The 16,182-nt window shown below is 55.0% G+C and overlaps 1 protein-coding gene across 6 annotated transcripts in view; it reads right to left on the bottom strand.

The window, feature by feature from the left end:
- SLC34A1 (solute carrier family 34 member 1) overlaps window positions 1–14,883 on the bottom strand; it is a 33,712-nt gene extending 18,829 nt beyond the window's left edge. For 3 of the 6 annotated variants that reach the window (XM_024356818.3, XM_016954344.4, XM_024356817.3), the window contains exons 1-9: window positions 9,815–9,890; window positions 8,452–8,607; window positions 8,166–8,315; window positions 7,953–8,081; window positions 7,736–7,879; window positions 5,872–5,983; window positions 5,556–5,751; window positions 5,373–5,468; window positions 4–73 (exon numbers count right to left, since the gene is read on the bottom strand). In XM_024356818.3, coding sequence (XP_024212586.2) covers window positions 4–73; window positions 5,373–5,468; window positions 5,556–5,751; window positions 5,872–5,983; window positions 7,736–7,879; window positions 7,953–8,081; window positions 8,166–8,315; window positions 8,452–8,560 — 1,006 coding nt within the window. In that variant the 5' untranslated portion in view covers window positions 8,561–8,607; window positions 9,815–9,890. Of the gene's footprint in view, window positions 1–3; window positions 74–3,250; window positions 4,127–5,372; window positions 5,469–5,555; window positions 5,752–5,871; window positions 5,984–7,735; window positions 7,880–7,952; window positions 8,082–8,165; window positions 8,316–8,451; window positions 8,608–9,814; window positions 9,891–14,613; window positions 14,638–14,818 lie in introns of those variants that run through there. The other 3 variants (XM_024356815.3, XM_024356816.3, XM_024356819.3) reach the window with 3 other exon arrangements.
- Window positions 14,884–16,182: the final 1,299 nt, after the last annotated feature.

Raw genomic sequence — 16,182 nt, 5'->3', positions numbered from 1 at the left:
TACATTTCTCCATGGTGGCATTTCCAAGGGTCTGGCTGGAGTTGGCCTCTGCTCTGGACATGGAGGTGGGAGCCTAGATCAGGAGGAGGGTGACTTAGTGAATTAGGAAAGCACAGCCTGAGGTTGGGGCTGAGATGGGGGTTAGGGAGAGATGGGGAAGATGGAGATGGGCCTCCTGCTCTGTGACCATGGATGGGTCTCTTGCCCTCTCTGAGCCTGTCTCTTCCACTGAGGACATGTGGATGAAAGTGCCTGCCACACAAGAATCTGGTCCTCTGTGTGTTCTGCCCTGTCACTCCCCTGGCCCAGCTCTCCCTGGGGCCACATCCAGTGGCTTCCTGTCTTTCTTTTTCTCCTTCTCTCAGTGGCATTGGGTGCTGCTGAACATGTTCCTCTTTTTCTGAAAACTCCCCCTTCCTCATCTTTTATTACCCATCCCTTTCTCGGTGCCCCTTCCCCAGCATCCTGGCTCCTTCCTCTCCTCCAAGACACCCTTAGCCCTAGCTCCATTCTCCTCTAGATCAATTCCTTATCCTCAGGGGGTGTAAGGGGACAGAGGGCCCAGCCCACACGTCTCTTCTGCCCACCTACTGTCAGTGAGACAAAGGGGCTCCCCAGGGAGGCCCTACAATTCAGAAGGCCACAGGTCCGGGCCGGTAACCTAAGTGAGCAGCTCGGGCTGTGTGTGGAAGAGGTGGGGAGAGTTTCTGCTGGGCCTGTAGAGTCAGCAGTAGCTACTCAGCTCCTGATCACTGTCACCATCCAGGGACGCAGCCTAGTGTGGCTAAATTGCCCAATTTCTATGAGAGAAGCCACAACTCTGAAGTTCTAGATGAAATCTCCCAATCTGGGCCAGGTGCAGTGTGGCTCATGGCTGTAATCCCAGCACTTTGGGGGGCTGAGGTGAGAGGATTACTCGAGGCCAGGAGTGGGAGGCCATCTTGGGCAACATAGCAAGACCTTGTCTCCACAAAGAAAATTAGGGCATGGTGGTGTACACCTGTAGTCCTAGCTACTCAGGAGGTTGGAGCAGGAGGATCTCTTGAGCCCAGGTGGTCGAGGCTGGAGTGAGCTATGATCACGCCCCTGCACTCCAGCTTGAGTGACAGAGCAAGACCTTATCTCAAAAAATGAAAAACTCCCGAAAGCAACAAACTCCCAATCTGTAGATATTGGCGACCACTTTGAGTTATCTTTTACAATTCAACGAAGGTCAGCAGAAGCAGGCCAGTCTGGCCTGTGGACAACTCATTTGTAGCCTTGTTGGGTTAAGAAGTTATTTATTTATTTACTTATTCTGAGACAGAGTTTTTGTTCTGTTGCCCAGTCTGGAGTGCAGTGGCACAATCTCGGCTCACTGCAACCTCCGCCTCCTGGGTTCAAGCGATTCTCCCGCCTCCACCTCCCGAGTAGCTAGGGTTACAGGCCCCTGCCACCACGCCCAGCTAATTTTTTGTATTTTTAGTAGAGATGGGGTTTCGCCATGTTGGCCAGGCTGATCTCGAACTCCTGACCTCAGGTGATTCACCCACCTCGGCCTCCCAAGGTGCTGGGATTACAGGTGTGAGCCACCATGCTGGCCAAGGTAAGAACTTTTATGGCGTCTGGTGTAACATCCGGGTTTATTTTAGCGGGATGTGCTCCCTTGAATGGGGCAATGTGCTCTTCTGTGCTCCCAGTTCGCCACATCAGGGCCTTGGGGACCCATCAAGACTGGGCCTGAATGGCAGGCCAAGAAGCCTGGAAAAAATAGGCTGCGATGGGCTAGATGAGAAAACCAGGCTGGGAAAGCGACGGTAACTGCTGCGAGGGTAAGGGAGAGAGAGAGCCAGGTGTTTGCTGTTAGGCAGATCTGAGTTCAAATCCTGCTTCTTATACCAACCACCCTGGGTAAGCCATGTCACCTCTCAGAGCCTGTTTTCTCTAATGCAGGATAATAGAGGAGCTGCTGTAAAGGTTACAGGGGGAATGTGTTTAAAGCGCTCATCACAGGGCTTGGCTCATGATGAGCCTTCGGTAAACTGTCTTCTGATATGGAGTGACCCTCTCCCTCGCTGAGCCCGTTCAGGATCACATGGTTGGGAGGCTGTGTGTGTGACTGACTTCCTAGGTCAGGACCAGTGGCCCCTGCAGATGAACCTGAGAACCCTAGCCCTGTGGGGGAGGAGCCTGCTGGACCTTCCTGGGAGTACCCAGCCTGGATGCTGAGGTAGCAGACAACCCCTTGAATGAGTAGGTGCCTGGTCAACGTGTGCCCCACTGACCTAACCTGGGCTGGGCCCAGTGGTCTCTGTGGGGAGGACTGTGGGACCCTGGGAAGGCTGGAGGAGAATGGGGAACTTTACTGGGGTCCCAACTTAGGGCTGGCAGGGGCAGCAGCAGGGCCAAGCCCTCTGGGTTTTTAGAACCTTGACCTTCTTGCCTGGGACTGTGTGGCCCTGGCTGGGAGCCCAGAGACCCTAAAGTACAAGAGAGGAAGGTAAAGCTGGCAGGAGGGACAAAGCCAGGCAGAGAGTGAACTGCCGGGAGGGAGCAGGCCCTGGGGCTTCCTTGTGGGGCAGAGGGAGAAGATGGAAACTCCAGCTTAGATAAAAGAGCTGGGAGGCCCAGGATCTGGGGGGCATCTTCCCAAGATGTGCCCATCCCTGCCTGGGCCTGGGGTGGGGTAGGAGAGGCTGGAGGGGCCTGAAGCGGGTGGTGGGCTCTGTGGGAAGAACAGAATGGGCCTGTGGACAGCCCTGGGCCCATACCCCAGCTGAGCCGTTCCCAGCTGTGTGTCACCAGAGCAAACATTTAGCCTCTCTGGGCCTCAGTTTCCTCCTCTGCAGCATGAAGTCCATAATGCTACCCACCTTTTCCCAGGGGCTAGTTGGAAGCATTTTGGAAGAGGGAGTTGGGATTTAAGTGCCTATAGGGACACCCTAAATTAAAGAGGCCCCTTCTGGGGACTGAAGGAGGTGATTAAGCTCACAGGAGACTGTCAGGATGTGGGCCAGCGCAGCAGTTTCCCCCTCAGAGGAAGGGGAGCTCTAGGGCCTTTGTTCTTCTGGAAGCCGAGGGAGAGCACTGTGCCAGCAGCACCACCTGGTGGCGAAAAGGAGAACTTCTCCTTAGAGCAACACCCGCTACCTCTGGAGTCGTCTCCACGTGGCTATGGTCACCTGGTGGCCTTCAGGCCTGATGGGCAGCATGGGAAGCAGACATACATAGTAGAATGTCAGACCGGTGAGTGAGAGAGGCAACGAGATAGTCAGGATTCTACCAGGATTTGTATCCTACCTCAATTACATGGACTTGGGCAAGCCACTGCACTTCTCTGGGGCTCAGTGCTCCTCGTCTGTAAAATGGGGGACGTGATAATCCCTGCCTCCCAGGTTGCAAGTCCTCAAAAGATGCTTGTTTAATCCAGGCAGGTATAGTTGACAGTCCACAGTGTGGCCACATAAGAAGGTGATTCCCAGGACGGTGTCAGGGTCCCGGGAGACTCAAGTGTCTGATCACTCAACTGCCGCTGCTGCTGCTTTCCCCATCTGGAAGGCCTTGGACTTGCCTCCTCTCCCTGGTGCATAGCTTCCCTGGAGACTGTTTCGGGCTGGTTCAGGTCCAGCATGGTGAAAGTTGGAGTCAATGGGAACAGGTTGGAAGGGAGCACGGGGAGACTCTGTGGCCCGTCTTTGGGCAGGAAGAGCCAGGACGCACTTCACATTTTGCAAGACCAAGCACATCCACTGCTGTGTGAGTCACACTCCTTCGGGGCGCTGTCCCAGAAAGGGGATGAAAGTGAGAGCTTGGGTCCCACCCACCAGCTACTCTCCAAGCCGAGGAAATGAGACCCTGCCCTGCAGAAAGCGTTTAAGGAAAGCATTTCCTGGTAGAGTGAGGAAGAGAAACCAGCTGGACAAGTGGCAGCTGCAGCCGTAGAGAAAGGCCCAAGGGCGGCCTCCCCAGAGTGAACCTGGGTGAGGATGACTTCAAGTGAGGACGTGGAGGCTGCTGGTTGAGATCTGCCGGAAGCTGCAGTAGGTGGCCGGCAGGGAGCTCAGGGGCAGTGAGGAACAGAGCTGTCTTCCATGGCTTGCTTTTTGCGAAGATCAAAGTGTGTGATTTCTCTCCCTTCCAGATTTTGCTATGAAGTAGAGAGGCTTGTGGTGAGTCAGAGAGCACTAAGAGTGCTCAGAGAGCTCGTGAGAAAGTGGTTGATGTATTAAAGAGGTCATGAAGTCAGCGTAAAAGCTGCCCGCTGGGGTTTTTTTATGTAAGGCTGCTTTGAACACTCAGAGGCTGAGCTGGAGCAACTTCAGACGCAAAGGACCATCGCAGGGCGAGTCAGATGAGTGTTTTCTGTTCGCACCAGGGTAAAGGTCCAGTCACAAGAAGCAGCAAGGGGAAGGGGAAGGGGAAGGGCTTGTGCTGTGCTGTGCTGTGGCTTGGATTTCCTCATATCTCATTGTAAATGGAGTTATGTCTCACATGCAAGCATCAGGGAGAAGCAAATATGGTGCATTGTGGTTTGGATGAAGCATTTGCCTTTTCACAGCTGAGTAAGGAAGTGTGCTAATTGCCTGCTTCCTCATCAGCCTGGCATAATGGGTGGTCCATGAGCATCCACTTGATTCAAACAGATCTTCCCAGTATTAGAAGCAGCAGAAACAGTGCAGAAGGACAAGGGACTCCCGCCTGTGGCAGTCTCCAGGAGAAGGAACCCCCGATGCCAGCACAAGCGGCTGTTACATCTCCAAGGAGTTCTCCACACAGCTCACCTTCCTGTTACTTTCCTTGGTATCCTTATAGCACTCTGTCTCCTCCCCACGTCACCTGGGTCCCAAAACATGGCCCAGCTGAGTCACTAACCCCTCTAGGGTGCTCAGGCCCTGACATGGTAGGATAAGCTCTGGCATGTTTCTTAGCCTCTCTGAACCTGTGTCTCTACCTGTGAAACCCAAGGGTTGCGCTGGATCAGCGGTTCTCAAACTTGAGCACTGAGCACACCTAGAGGAACTGCTGAAGCATAGGCCATTGGCCCCGCTCCCAGGGGTTTCCAGATTCAGTAGGTCTAGGGAAGGGCAGGGTGATTTGCATCTCTAATAGGTTCCCACACGGTACACAAGATGCTGGCCTGGGACCACACTTCAAGAACCACTGGGCTAGATCAATTACATAACAACTTTAATTGATTGGTGATGTCTGCCTAAGGCAATGTGGGAAGTTGGGAGGAATTAGCAATGTTTACTGTAAGCACAGTAGAAGGGCCACATATTTGCCCTCTCCTGGCTAAATGATCTTCAAGGTCTATCTGGAGCATTTTGAACAGACAATGAAACCAACAGTCTGAAGAGGGAGTCCTCTTACCTGGGGCTAGGCCTGGGACTCACCTGTAAGGAGTCTGGGTGGCACCAGATCCGGATGAGGCTGTGGTTCCTCAGGGACTCATCGCCAGTGGCAATGCTGGTTATCACGGACTCGTCCAGCTGTGGGCAAGATGTGGGCAGGGGGAGTGAAGGAGGCTGGGTCCCTTGCTACCCCCACCCTCACCCCATGCCAGGCCCTGCTGTCACCTGGATGATGAGCTTCGTGAAGGGCTCTGTGATGATCTTGAGCAGGTCAGGAGCATCACGGCCACCATGGATGTTGAAGGAGGCCACCACAAGTCGAGTGATGTGGTGCAGGTAGCCAGTGGCAGCCTCCAGGGGCAGCAGGACCAGCACTGACAGCCAGTTAAAGCAGTCATGCACCGTGGCCCCCGCGAAGGCCCTGGGCAGGGAGGGCACATTGCAAGGCAGGCTCGAGCCAGTGCACAGTCACGCCTGGGGTTCCTGGCATCTGGGGCTGTCCTCCCCCAGGCACGAGCCCCCAACCCCCAGCCCCCCTCACCGCCGGAAGTCAGTCCTGTCCCCCGCCTGCATCAGGGCCACGATGGTGTTGGTGACAGAGGTGCCGATGTTGGAGCCCATGATGATGGGGATGGCAGAGCTCACCTCCAGCACTGGTAGAAGAGAAGACGTCCTAATGAATTTGACAGTCACCCAGCTCCTGCACCAGCACAACTCCTGTCACCCAGCTCCTGCACCAGCACAACTCCTGTCACCCAGCTCCTGCACCAGCACAACTCCTGTCACCCAGCTCCTGCACCAGCACAACTCCTGTCACCCAGCTCCTGCACCAGCACAACTCCTGTCACCCAGCTCCTGCACCACCACAACTCCTGTCACCCAGCTCCTGCACCACCACAACTCCTGTCACCCAGCTCCTGCACCACCACAACTCCTGTCACCCAGCTCCTGCACCAGCACAACTCCTGTCACCCAGCTCCTGCACCACCACAACTCCTGTCACCCAGCTCCTGCACCAGCACAACTCCTGTCACCCAGCTCCTGCACCAGCACAACTCCTGTCACCCAGCTCCTGCACCACCACAACTCCTGTCACCCAGCTCCTGCACCACCACAACTCCTGTCACCCAGCTCCTGCACCAGCACAACTCCTGTCACCCAGCTCCTGCACCAGCACAACTCCTGTCACCCAGCTCCTGCACCAGCACAACTCCTGTCACCCAGCTCCTGCACCAGCACAACTCCTGTCACCCAGCTCCTGCACCAGCACAACTCCTGTCAGGCCTCCTACCCACGTCCCAGTCCCCAGTGGCTGCTCCTGCCATGCTGCTGAGTCTGCCTAACGTTGGCGTCACAGGTGCATGTGGGCACGGGCTGTGCGTTTACAGGTGTGTGCATTCATCCATGCGAGTAGATGTACACGTGCTGCACATGGTGTATGGATGTGAACGTGTGTGCGTGTGAGGCCTTCGTTATGAGGGCTCGTGGGCCCATGTCCTATGTGCAAATAGAGATTTGTGCTTGTGTGTGCACACATGCCCCAGAGTGTGATGGTTAGTTTTTTTGTTTGTTTGTTTTGAGACAGAGTCTCGCTCTGTCGCCCAGGCTGGAGTGCAGTGGCATGATCTCGGCTCACTGCAAGCTCTGCCTCCTGGGTTCATGCCATTCTCCTGCCTCAGCCTCCTGAGTAGCTGGGACTGCAGACACCCGCCACCACGCCCGGCTAATGCTTTTTGGTTGTTGTTTTTTTTTTTTTGTATTTTTAGTAGAGACGGGGTTTCACCGTGTTAGCCAGGGTGGTCTCGATCTACTGACCTCGTGATCTGCCCCCCTCAGCCTCCCAAAGTGCTGGGATTACAGGCGTGAGCCACCGCGCCTGGCCAGTGATGGTTAGTTTTATGTGTCAACTTAGCTAGGCTGTGGTACCCAGTTATTCAACCCAACACTAGCCTGGGTGTTCTGTAAGGTGTTTTGTAGATGCAATTCACGTCTACAGTCAGCTGACTTTAAGAAAAGGAGATTATCCTTGGTAACCTGGGTCAGCCTCATCCAATAGAATGAAAGGCCTCGAGCAGAACTGAGGCTTCCCTGAGAAAGGAGAAACGCTGCCCTGTCTGGACTGCAGTGTCGGCGCCCACCTGAGAGTTCCCGCCTGCCCTTCCAATGCCCTGGCCTACGGATTCCTGACTTGCCCAGACAAACCACCATTGGGGAAGCCAGTTCCTTGCCATAAATCATCTGGGTCACATACAGCTACAGTTTGGGCTCCTCTCATGTCCCTGGCTGATACAGGAGTCAGGCTGAATGGAGGCCAGCCTTACTGGGGTCACGCTCCCCATTTGCCACCCTTCCCAGCTCCTGGGGTGCCCCTCCAAGCTCTTCCCCACCCTGGTGGGCCAACTCACAGCCAGAGGAGACCATGCTGACGATGATGGATGTGGAGGTGCTGGAGCTCTGCACCAGCACGGTCACCAGGATCCCCACCACCAGCCCGGCCACCGGGTTGGACAGGATGGCGTTATCCTTGAAGATGTCACCAGCAACCTTCCCTGGGGAGCATGAGCCAGCGTTGTCCAAGGCCCTTCAGGAACCCCTCCCAGGTCTCCTCCACCCGGGCCCTACCTCCAGCCAGCTGGAAGGCCGAGCTGAGCATGTCCAGGGAGCAGACGAAGAGGTAGAGGAAGGTGAGCATCAGTGGCACCTTGAGCAGCATGGCGCCAGCCTGGCACAGCTTGGGGACCAGCCTGGACTCTGGATTGGGGAAGCCATGAGCATAGTGGGCAGAGGCCAGGGCAGGGACTGCTGCCGCCTCTGCCACCCCCAGCCCAGGCCCACCTGGCTTCTGCTCCTCCTCCAGGGCCAGCTTGGCAGGCAGTGGTTCATGGCGCTCCAGGACCTCCCCACAGGGGCAGGTGTGCTCAGCAAGGGCCACAGGGCCCAGGCTGGGGAAGGCATAGGCAGAGGTCCCCGGGATCCTGTGTAGGACTAGGGAGGGAGCCTGGTCAGGAGCCCCAGGGCCCCAAAGTGGGGAGGTGGGGAGGAACAGGCGGGGGAAGTGGCCTCACCCGGGATGTGGGCAACCGTGGGCAAGGAGGGTCCAGGGTGTGGGAGCAGCACTTACCCTGAGGGCTGGGCACGTAGGCAAAGGCCGTCCCTCGCATCACATGCCCCCCACGGACTGGGAGTGGGGAGACAGCAGGGGACCCCAGCCTCTCTCCGTAGGACAACATCCTGGGCACCCACTATGAGGTCTGCAGGTCAGTGGGTCTCAGCAACGCTGAATGACAATAGCTGTGTCCGGGACACTCATGCCCACACACCCTCACCTGCACAAACCCCCATGGCGCATGATTCCAAATACACACCTAGCAAAGCACACCCTCCATCCTCACCACACACACACACCCCTCCGAGACTCACACGCACAAACACACACCCAGCAAACCACACCCTCCATCATCACCACCACAGCCCTCCGAGACTCACATGCAGACTCACATGTGCACATCTGTGCTGGGCACCTGCATGTGAGTCTCGGAGGGGTGTGTGTGGTGGTGGTGAGGTGATCATTCATTCACCATTCACTCATTCAATGAGTATTATTGAGCTCTAGCCCAGGCTCCGAACCAGAGGCTTGGATATAGCATTGATAAAAGACACTGAGAACTGAGGACACCCAGCCTGTTTGGGGCTGGAGGGGGCCAGGGAATACGTGGTGTTGGCAGTGGCTGCAGGTGTGGGCTGGGGCTGGGCCGGGCTTCAGTTTTGCCCACCTGGAGAGCAAGGAGGAGCTGCAGACACCTGCCTTCTCATGGGGTCAGCTGGGCACACACGGAGATCCCCTGGGCCGGATCCCGAGTTCCTGGGTTCCCCTCACAATGAATTCCTTTCCCCATCCACCCCCTCAAGGGGCAATGAACAAACACTGACAGGCTTGTTTCAGCCCCCGCTTGTCCCCGCACTGCCCCAGGAGTCTTGGCTATTGGGGTGGAGTGCCCTGATCTGCCTCAGCACTCCCCGCATTGTCCCAGCGTCCTTGGCTGTTGTAGGGGTGTGAAGAGTTGAATTCAAGTCCTGAAGGAGCAGGAGTCCTTTTTTTTTTTTTTTTTGAGATGGAGTTTCACTCTTATCGCCCAGGCTGGAGTGCAGTGGCACAATCTTGGTTCACTGCAACCTCTGCCTCGTGGGTTCAAGCGATTCTCCTGCCTCAGCCTCCCAAGTAGCTGGGATTACAGGTGCCTGCCACCACACCTGGCTAATTTTTTGTATTTTTAGTGCAAACTCGACCTCAGGTGATCTGCCCACTTGGCTTCCCAAAGTGCTGGGATTACAGGTGGGAGCCACCGCGCTTGGCTGGACTGACATGTTATATGGGGCACGGTGGGGGTGGGCGCAGATAGGACACAGATGAAGGGGCTGGGGTGCTGGGCTGTTTCCTACTCAGAGCTGGGGGTGGGGTTGGGATGTGAGGGTCCTGGGCTCACCTTGGAATTCTGTGTTTCAGCTTCTGCTCAGCAGCTCAATGAAGCCTCCAGGGCCCTGAGGAGAACTGAGACCCTCCTCTTTATACTCTCGGGTCAAGGGCAAAGTCCCTGGAACCCTAGCTGCCCTCCCTCTGTTCCTCAATTAACCTCACCCCTGAGATTCCTCCCAGTTAATTGCTAATCATCAGCTCTGCATGGGGAATCTATGGTCAGGCTCTCCCCGTCAACCACGACCCAGACACATCCCCCGCCTGCAGGCAGAGACCCTGATGCCACTCAGCACCTTGTTCCCAGGGTCCCCTCATTCCTGGCCTGACAGGACTCCCCAGGGAATGACCCAAACATCCTATGGCCTTCGGAGGTTGCAGTGAGCCAAGATCGTGCCACTGCACTCCAGCCTGGGTGACAGAGTGAGACTGTCTCAGAAAAACCAAACCAAACCAAACAAAAACATCCTATGGCCTTGCCAAGCGTCGGGGTGTCTGTAAGTCTCCCAGGGGGAGCTCAGAGGAGAGGGAGTGTGAGATGAGGACCTAAGCTGGAGAGGCCGTGGAATGTTGAATCGTGGCAGGTCTCTAATGCCCGACCATGGGTCCAGGATGTGAGTCTGAGTGAATGTGGAGCCGCTGGCCAGACTGGGATGGGCCTGATCTGCCTTTTAGAATGGCCCCCGGGGTGGAGCCTGGACATATGGAAGGGAGCCTGGAAGCGGAGGGGCCAGTTAAGAGGCTAATGGTCCAGGCAGGAGATGATGAGGCCTGAACTCAGATGGGAACGGAGGGGCTGGGGAGGACAGGTGCATCCCAGGGACATCTGACCAGTAGAATTGGTGACGGGGAGGGAGAGAGGAAAAGGAAAGAGATGGGAGTCGGGTCTCTGGATCTTTGGCTGGGGCTGGGTTCATGCCCAGGTAGGAGGGTGTCGCTGAGTCACAGAAATGCAATCAGTTCTCAGTTCTTGTGTCAGAATCTCTGGGTCCTTGGGCTTGAAGGTGCTGTTAATGTCACATCGAGTGTCTCCACCTATTAGCAAACTGACACCCCCACAGCGGGCCCAGAGACCCCGGCCCACGTGACCTGTTTCTCTCCACTCCCCCGTGCAGTTCAGACCCTTGGCAGGAGCAGCTGAATCCAAGGTGCTCCTGGTGAACTGGGGGTGTTTCTCCTTTTTAATAAGGTTGTGCTTTTTGATATTTTTGAAGTTTGCCTTCCCTGCTGTCACGGAGCTCTGGGTTTAGTGGGGGAGGCAGTTAGCTATCGATCAAATCCATCAAGAGATATAATTCCAAAATGCTGCTGATTTACACAGCCACCACTTCTAAAGATTTATTTTGGGGCTACAGCCCTAGTGAAAGTGAGAAAATGCTGGATCTGACCAGAGCTGCTGTTGGGACTCATACAAGCAGCAGAGAAAGCAGCTCCATTCCAGCACCAACGTATCTCTTGCCAGCCTCTCTGCCATTTCAGCACCTCCCTGCCTACTGCCTGCCTCCTCCCTGGCCAGTGACAGAGTCTGTGTGTCCCCCTGGGTGGTGAGTCCCACCTTGTCTGTGCACCTGGGCTCTCGCCATGGCCTCCCCAGACCTTTTCTGGGCTGAGAGCCTGCCTGGTTGGGGGTGTCTCGCGTTGAGAAAGGAACCCAGCAGGAGGAGCTGTTTTGGAGGGAAGGTGCCAAGCTCCGTCTGCTCAGGCTTTCTGAGCGGCCTCTGGCACGAGCAGTTGGCTCTGCAAGCCAGAAGCACGCACTGTGCTTCTCACCCCAAACCTGGGCCTCCTCCTTCTTCCTGATCTTGGTGAGCAGCACACCGTCCACCCATCTGGGTCGGGCACCAAGCAGACATCCTTGCTGTTTCCTTCCCCTCCACTTCCTCGTTTCCAACTCAGTCCTCAATTCTCCCAATTTTATTGCTCCAGGAGCTCCCTGATCTTTTGCTGTTAGCCATCTCTGTGGCCACCTCCCTGGACTGGGCCTGTCATCTCCCCTGGGTCATTGCGGTCACTTCCCAAGTGCTCTGTCCATTTCTGCCCTTGCTGCCCCTGATCCATGCTCCAAAGCAGCAGACAGCAATCTTTTCAAAATGCCAAACTAGGCCGGGCGCGGTGGCTCACACCTGTAATCCCAGCACTTTGGGAGGCCAAGGCAGGTGGATCACCTGAGGTCAGGAGTTCGAGACCAGCCTGGCCAACATGGTGAAACCCCATGTCTACTAAAAATACAAAAAAATTAGCCGGGCGTGGTGGCGGGCACCTGTAATCCCAGTTACTCGGGAGGCTGAGGCAGGAGAATCACTTGAACTCAGGAGGCAGAGGTTGCAGTGAGCCGAGATCGCACCATTGCACTCCAGCCTGGGCAACAAGAGCAAAACTCTGTCTCAAAAAGAAAAAAAAAAAAGGCCAAGTTAATCATGTCACCTCCTCTTCCTTTTGAAACCTGCCCCTGCTAACCACTTAGCATAAAGCCCAGGATCCTATAGTAGCCTGGAAGGACCAGGGTGACTTGGCTTCCTACCTGCTTTGCCAGCCTTAGCCCGTGCCTGAGAAACTGTACCCCAGGGAGGACATGTACAGGAGGAGAGAAGGGGCCAGGGCCAAGCCCAGAGGAGCACCCACTTTTTTTTTTTTTTGAGACAGAGTCTCGCTCTGTCGCCCAGGCTGGAGTGCAGTGGCGCGATCTCAGCTTACTGAAACCTCTGTCTCCCAGGTTCAAGCGATTCTCCTGGTTCAGCCTTCTGAGTAGCTGGGACTACAGGCACCCGCCACCACGCCCAGCTAATTTTTGTATTTTTAGTAGAGACAGGGTTTCACGATGTTGGCCAGGATGGTCTCGATCTCCTGACCTTGTGATCCACCCGCCTCAGCCTCCTAACGTGCTGGGATTACAGGCGTGAGCCACGGCACCTGGCCAGCACCCACATTTAAGGGAGACTGAGAGGAGCAGCCACGGACCAGGAGGAAGCCACCTCAGAAGCCAGGCTGGACCACATTTTGAGAGAGACACCCTGGTTGGCTGGGTCAAGTGCTGCTAAGATGTCAAGTAATCTGAGAACAGAGAGGCTTTAACAACCGAGGGCTGTCAGCCACCTGGGAGGGCATGTTGGGGGAGGAGTCAGCTTGTGATGGTGTGGGAAGGAGTGGGAGGCGGGGGAGCAGAGACAGCATCGCCAGCGTGAATATGAGACGCTGACATATATTAAATTTCATCACACCAATGAAAACCATTTCTCCTGGAGAGGCATCACTGCTGAACGGAGAGAGAGAGAACGATCCCAAGAACAAATGTGCACATCCAGGAACTGAGCAAGCTGTGGAGGCTGGCACAACCAGCCGTTTCTGCAATTCTTCAGAGCCATGTGCTCCTTAAATGCACAGTTTGCTGCATGTGGGTTTTCCGCAGGACCTAAAGTTGAAGACGGTCAAGGGAAGAAGAACCCTTGAGCATCTTATGCCGGCATTCACACCAGCACAACTGCCATGCACACAGTCATGAGTGTGCACTGCACACGTCGGGGCGCATCCCCTCCAAATCTCAGGCCTGTAATCCCAGCACTTGGAGGCTGAGGTGGGAGGGTCACTTGAGCCCAGGAGTCCAAGACCAGCCTGGGCAACATAGCAAGACCCTGCCTCTAAAAAAATTAATAAATAATTAGCCAGGTGTGGTGGCACGCATCTGTAGCTGGGGAGGCTGAGGTGGGAGGATTGCTGAAATCTGGGAAGGCAAGGCTACAGTGAGCTGTGATTGCACCATTGCCCTCCAGCCTGGGTGACGGAGCGAGACCCTGTGTCAAAAACATAAATAAATAAATAAATAAATAAATAAAAGAGGCTGGGTGCGGTGGCTCACGCCTGTAATCCCAGCACTTTGGGAGGCTAAGGCATGCAGATCACCTGAGGTCAGGAGTTCGAGACCAGCCTGGCCAACATGGTGAAGCCCCGTCTCTACTAAATATACAAACATTAGCCAGGCGTGGTGCCGCGCACCTGTAATCCCAGCTACTTGGGAGACTGAGGCAAGAGAATTGCTTGAACTCAGGAGGTGAAGGTTGCAGTGAGCCAAGATGATGCCACTGCACTCCAGCCTGGGTGACAAGAGTGAAACTCCATCAAAAAAAAAAGAGTGAGAGAGAGAAAGAAGAAAGGAAGGAAGGAAAGAAGGAAGGAAGAGAAAAAAAGAGAGAGAAAGAAGAAAGGAAAGAAGAAAAAAAGGAAAGAAACAAGAAGGAGAGAGAGAAAGGAAAGGAAGGAAGGAAGGAAGAAAGAAGGAAGGAAGGAAGGAGAGAGACCGGGCGCGGTGGCTCACGCCTGTAATCCCAGCAATTTAGGAGGCCGAGGCAGGTGGATCACCTGAGGTCGGGAGTTTGAGACCAGCCTGACCAACATGGAGAAACTCCATCTCTATTAAAAATACAAAAAATTAGCCGGGCATGGTGGCGCATGCCTGTAATCCCAGCTACTTGGGAGGCTGAGGCAGGAGAATTGCTTGAACCTGGGAGGCGGAGATTGTGGTGAGCCGAGATCACGCCATTGTACTCCAGCCTGGGTAACAGAGCAAGACTCTGTCTCAAAAAAAAAAAAAAGGAAAGCGAGAGAGAGAAAGAGAAAGAAAGAAAAGAATGAAAGAAAGAGAAAGAAGGAAGGAAGGAAAGAAAGGAAAGAGAGAAAGAAAGAGAGAGAAAGAAAGAAAGAACATTCTGTCCATGACCTGGATTTTCATTTTGGGGGGATGGGAAACTGACTAATAACCAGCATAACCTCATAACAGCATAACAGGCTTTCCCATCAGCGTAGTTTGAGAGCTCCTACCTCTTCTCACAAGCATGTTATGTATTCAACAAACATCTAAGCTCCACGATGAGTCAGCACAGTGCTGTACGTTGGGTGTATGGCAGTGAACGTCTCATCCCGGCATTCAGACCAGCACAATTGCCATGCACACAGTCACGAGTGTGCGCTGCACACATCAGGGGCACATCCCCTCTATATCTGTTGTCAAAAAAGTGGTTCTCACCGGTGGGTTCCCTTTGGGTAACAAAGCAATGGCTTTCCTGGCCTCCTTGACTGTGTCCTCTCTTGGAGAGCCTGGACTTCAATCAGAGCTGCCTGGCCCCAGCACAGAGCAGGCAAGGCCCTGAAACATTGTCTCTTCCAAGTTCTATTTTCCAGATAGGGGCCCAAGGCTAAAATAAATGCTATGGGTCCAGGGCAGGGTTGGCTGACCTGAGAATGCCTCGTGCCTGTTTAGGGGATAAGTGCCCTGCGTGAATTATTAATCTTGGTGGCCAAGGCACTGGTCACTCATTTACTGATAAGGCCAAAGTCTGTGGCCAAAAGAGCTGAGGCTGCTTTGGGCTTTTCTCAGAAGTCACCTCTTCCCCTGCAGCTCGCTTCCACATATGGCTCTAGCCTATCACACTGGCCTTAGGACCAGGCCAGAGAGGGAGGCTGACAGCATGCTACCAAGGCGGGCCCCGGCTCTGGTGTCCGGGTCCGGACCTGAAGCTCTGAGGTCTGGCTTTAGACTTCAGGTCTTAGGCTGTGTATTTCAGGCCTGGAGCTCATCTCCAGGTTCTGGGATCTTCTCCCGGCTGGGAACTCCAGGCCCTGCACTCTAAATTCTCAGGTTCAAGCTCTGGGTTCTGGGCTCTGGGCTCTGAGACCCAGTCCCCTGGCCCTAGTTTCTGGGTTTGGGTGTCAAGCTTGGGGCTCTGGTTCTAGACACTGGGCTCCAAATTCTGGGCTCCAGGCTCCGATTCCATATTCCACACTGCAGGTTCTGAGCTTCAGGCTCTTGGCTCCAGCTTCTGGGTTCTGGGCTCCAAGTTCCAGTTCCACACTCCTGGCTCCAGGTTGTGGTCTGGGTTCCAGGTTCCTTCAGCTCCCCAGCACTGGGTCAGGAACACAGTGACCTCCCTGGCTAGTGGGGTTATCCCCACCTACCCTTCTTAGCTAGCTGGGACTTCATGCTGGCAGCCAGCGCCCTAGGCCAGCCTGAGGGGTGATGCTGGTTCTATGGCAGTCCTCCCTTTGCTTTCTGTCCCTGGTCTAGCCCCAAGCCAGTTCTCTGGAGACAGGTGCTAAGATGGTTACTGAGCACCCCTTGCCCAGACCCTGCAGTTTTCACAGTCCACATGGACACATTCATGTTCCCAGCTCTTCCTGAGCCCACCAGGCCCACCAAGGATGTGAATGGTGCCCCCTGGAGTTGGGCACTTCCTGACCTTGTGCTCAGCCTGAGCTGCATCTGATTCAACGTAACGAACCGAGTGTGTTCCCCACAACCTGGGCCTTTGTCTCCCCATGGGAGCTGACTTCCAGCTGCTTCTACACCCGCTCAAAAGCCAGGGTCACCTGACTACCAGGCTAGACACCCTG

The sequence above is a fragment of the Pan troglodytes genome, chromosome 4, assembly GCF_028858775.2.
Source record: "Pan troglodytes isolate AG18354 chromosome 4, NHGRI_mPanTro3-v2.0_pri, whole genome shotgun sequence".
In the NCBI taxonomy this organism is placed as follows: domain Eukaryota; kingdom Metazoa; phylum Chordata; class Mammalia; order Primates; family Hominidae; genus Pan; species Pan troglodytes.
Note: the sequence above shows the minus strand (reverse complement) of the source record. Positions and strands in the feature narration are given on the sequence as shown.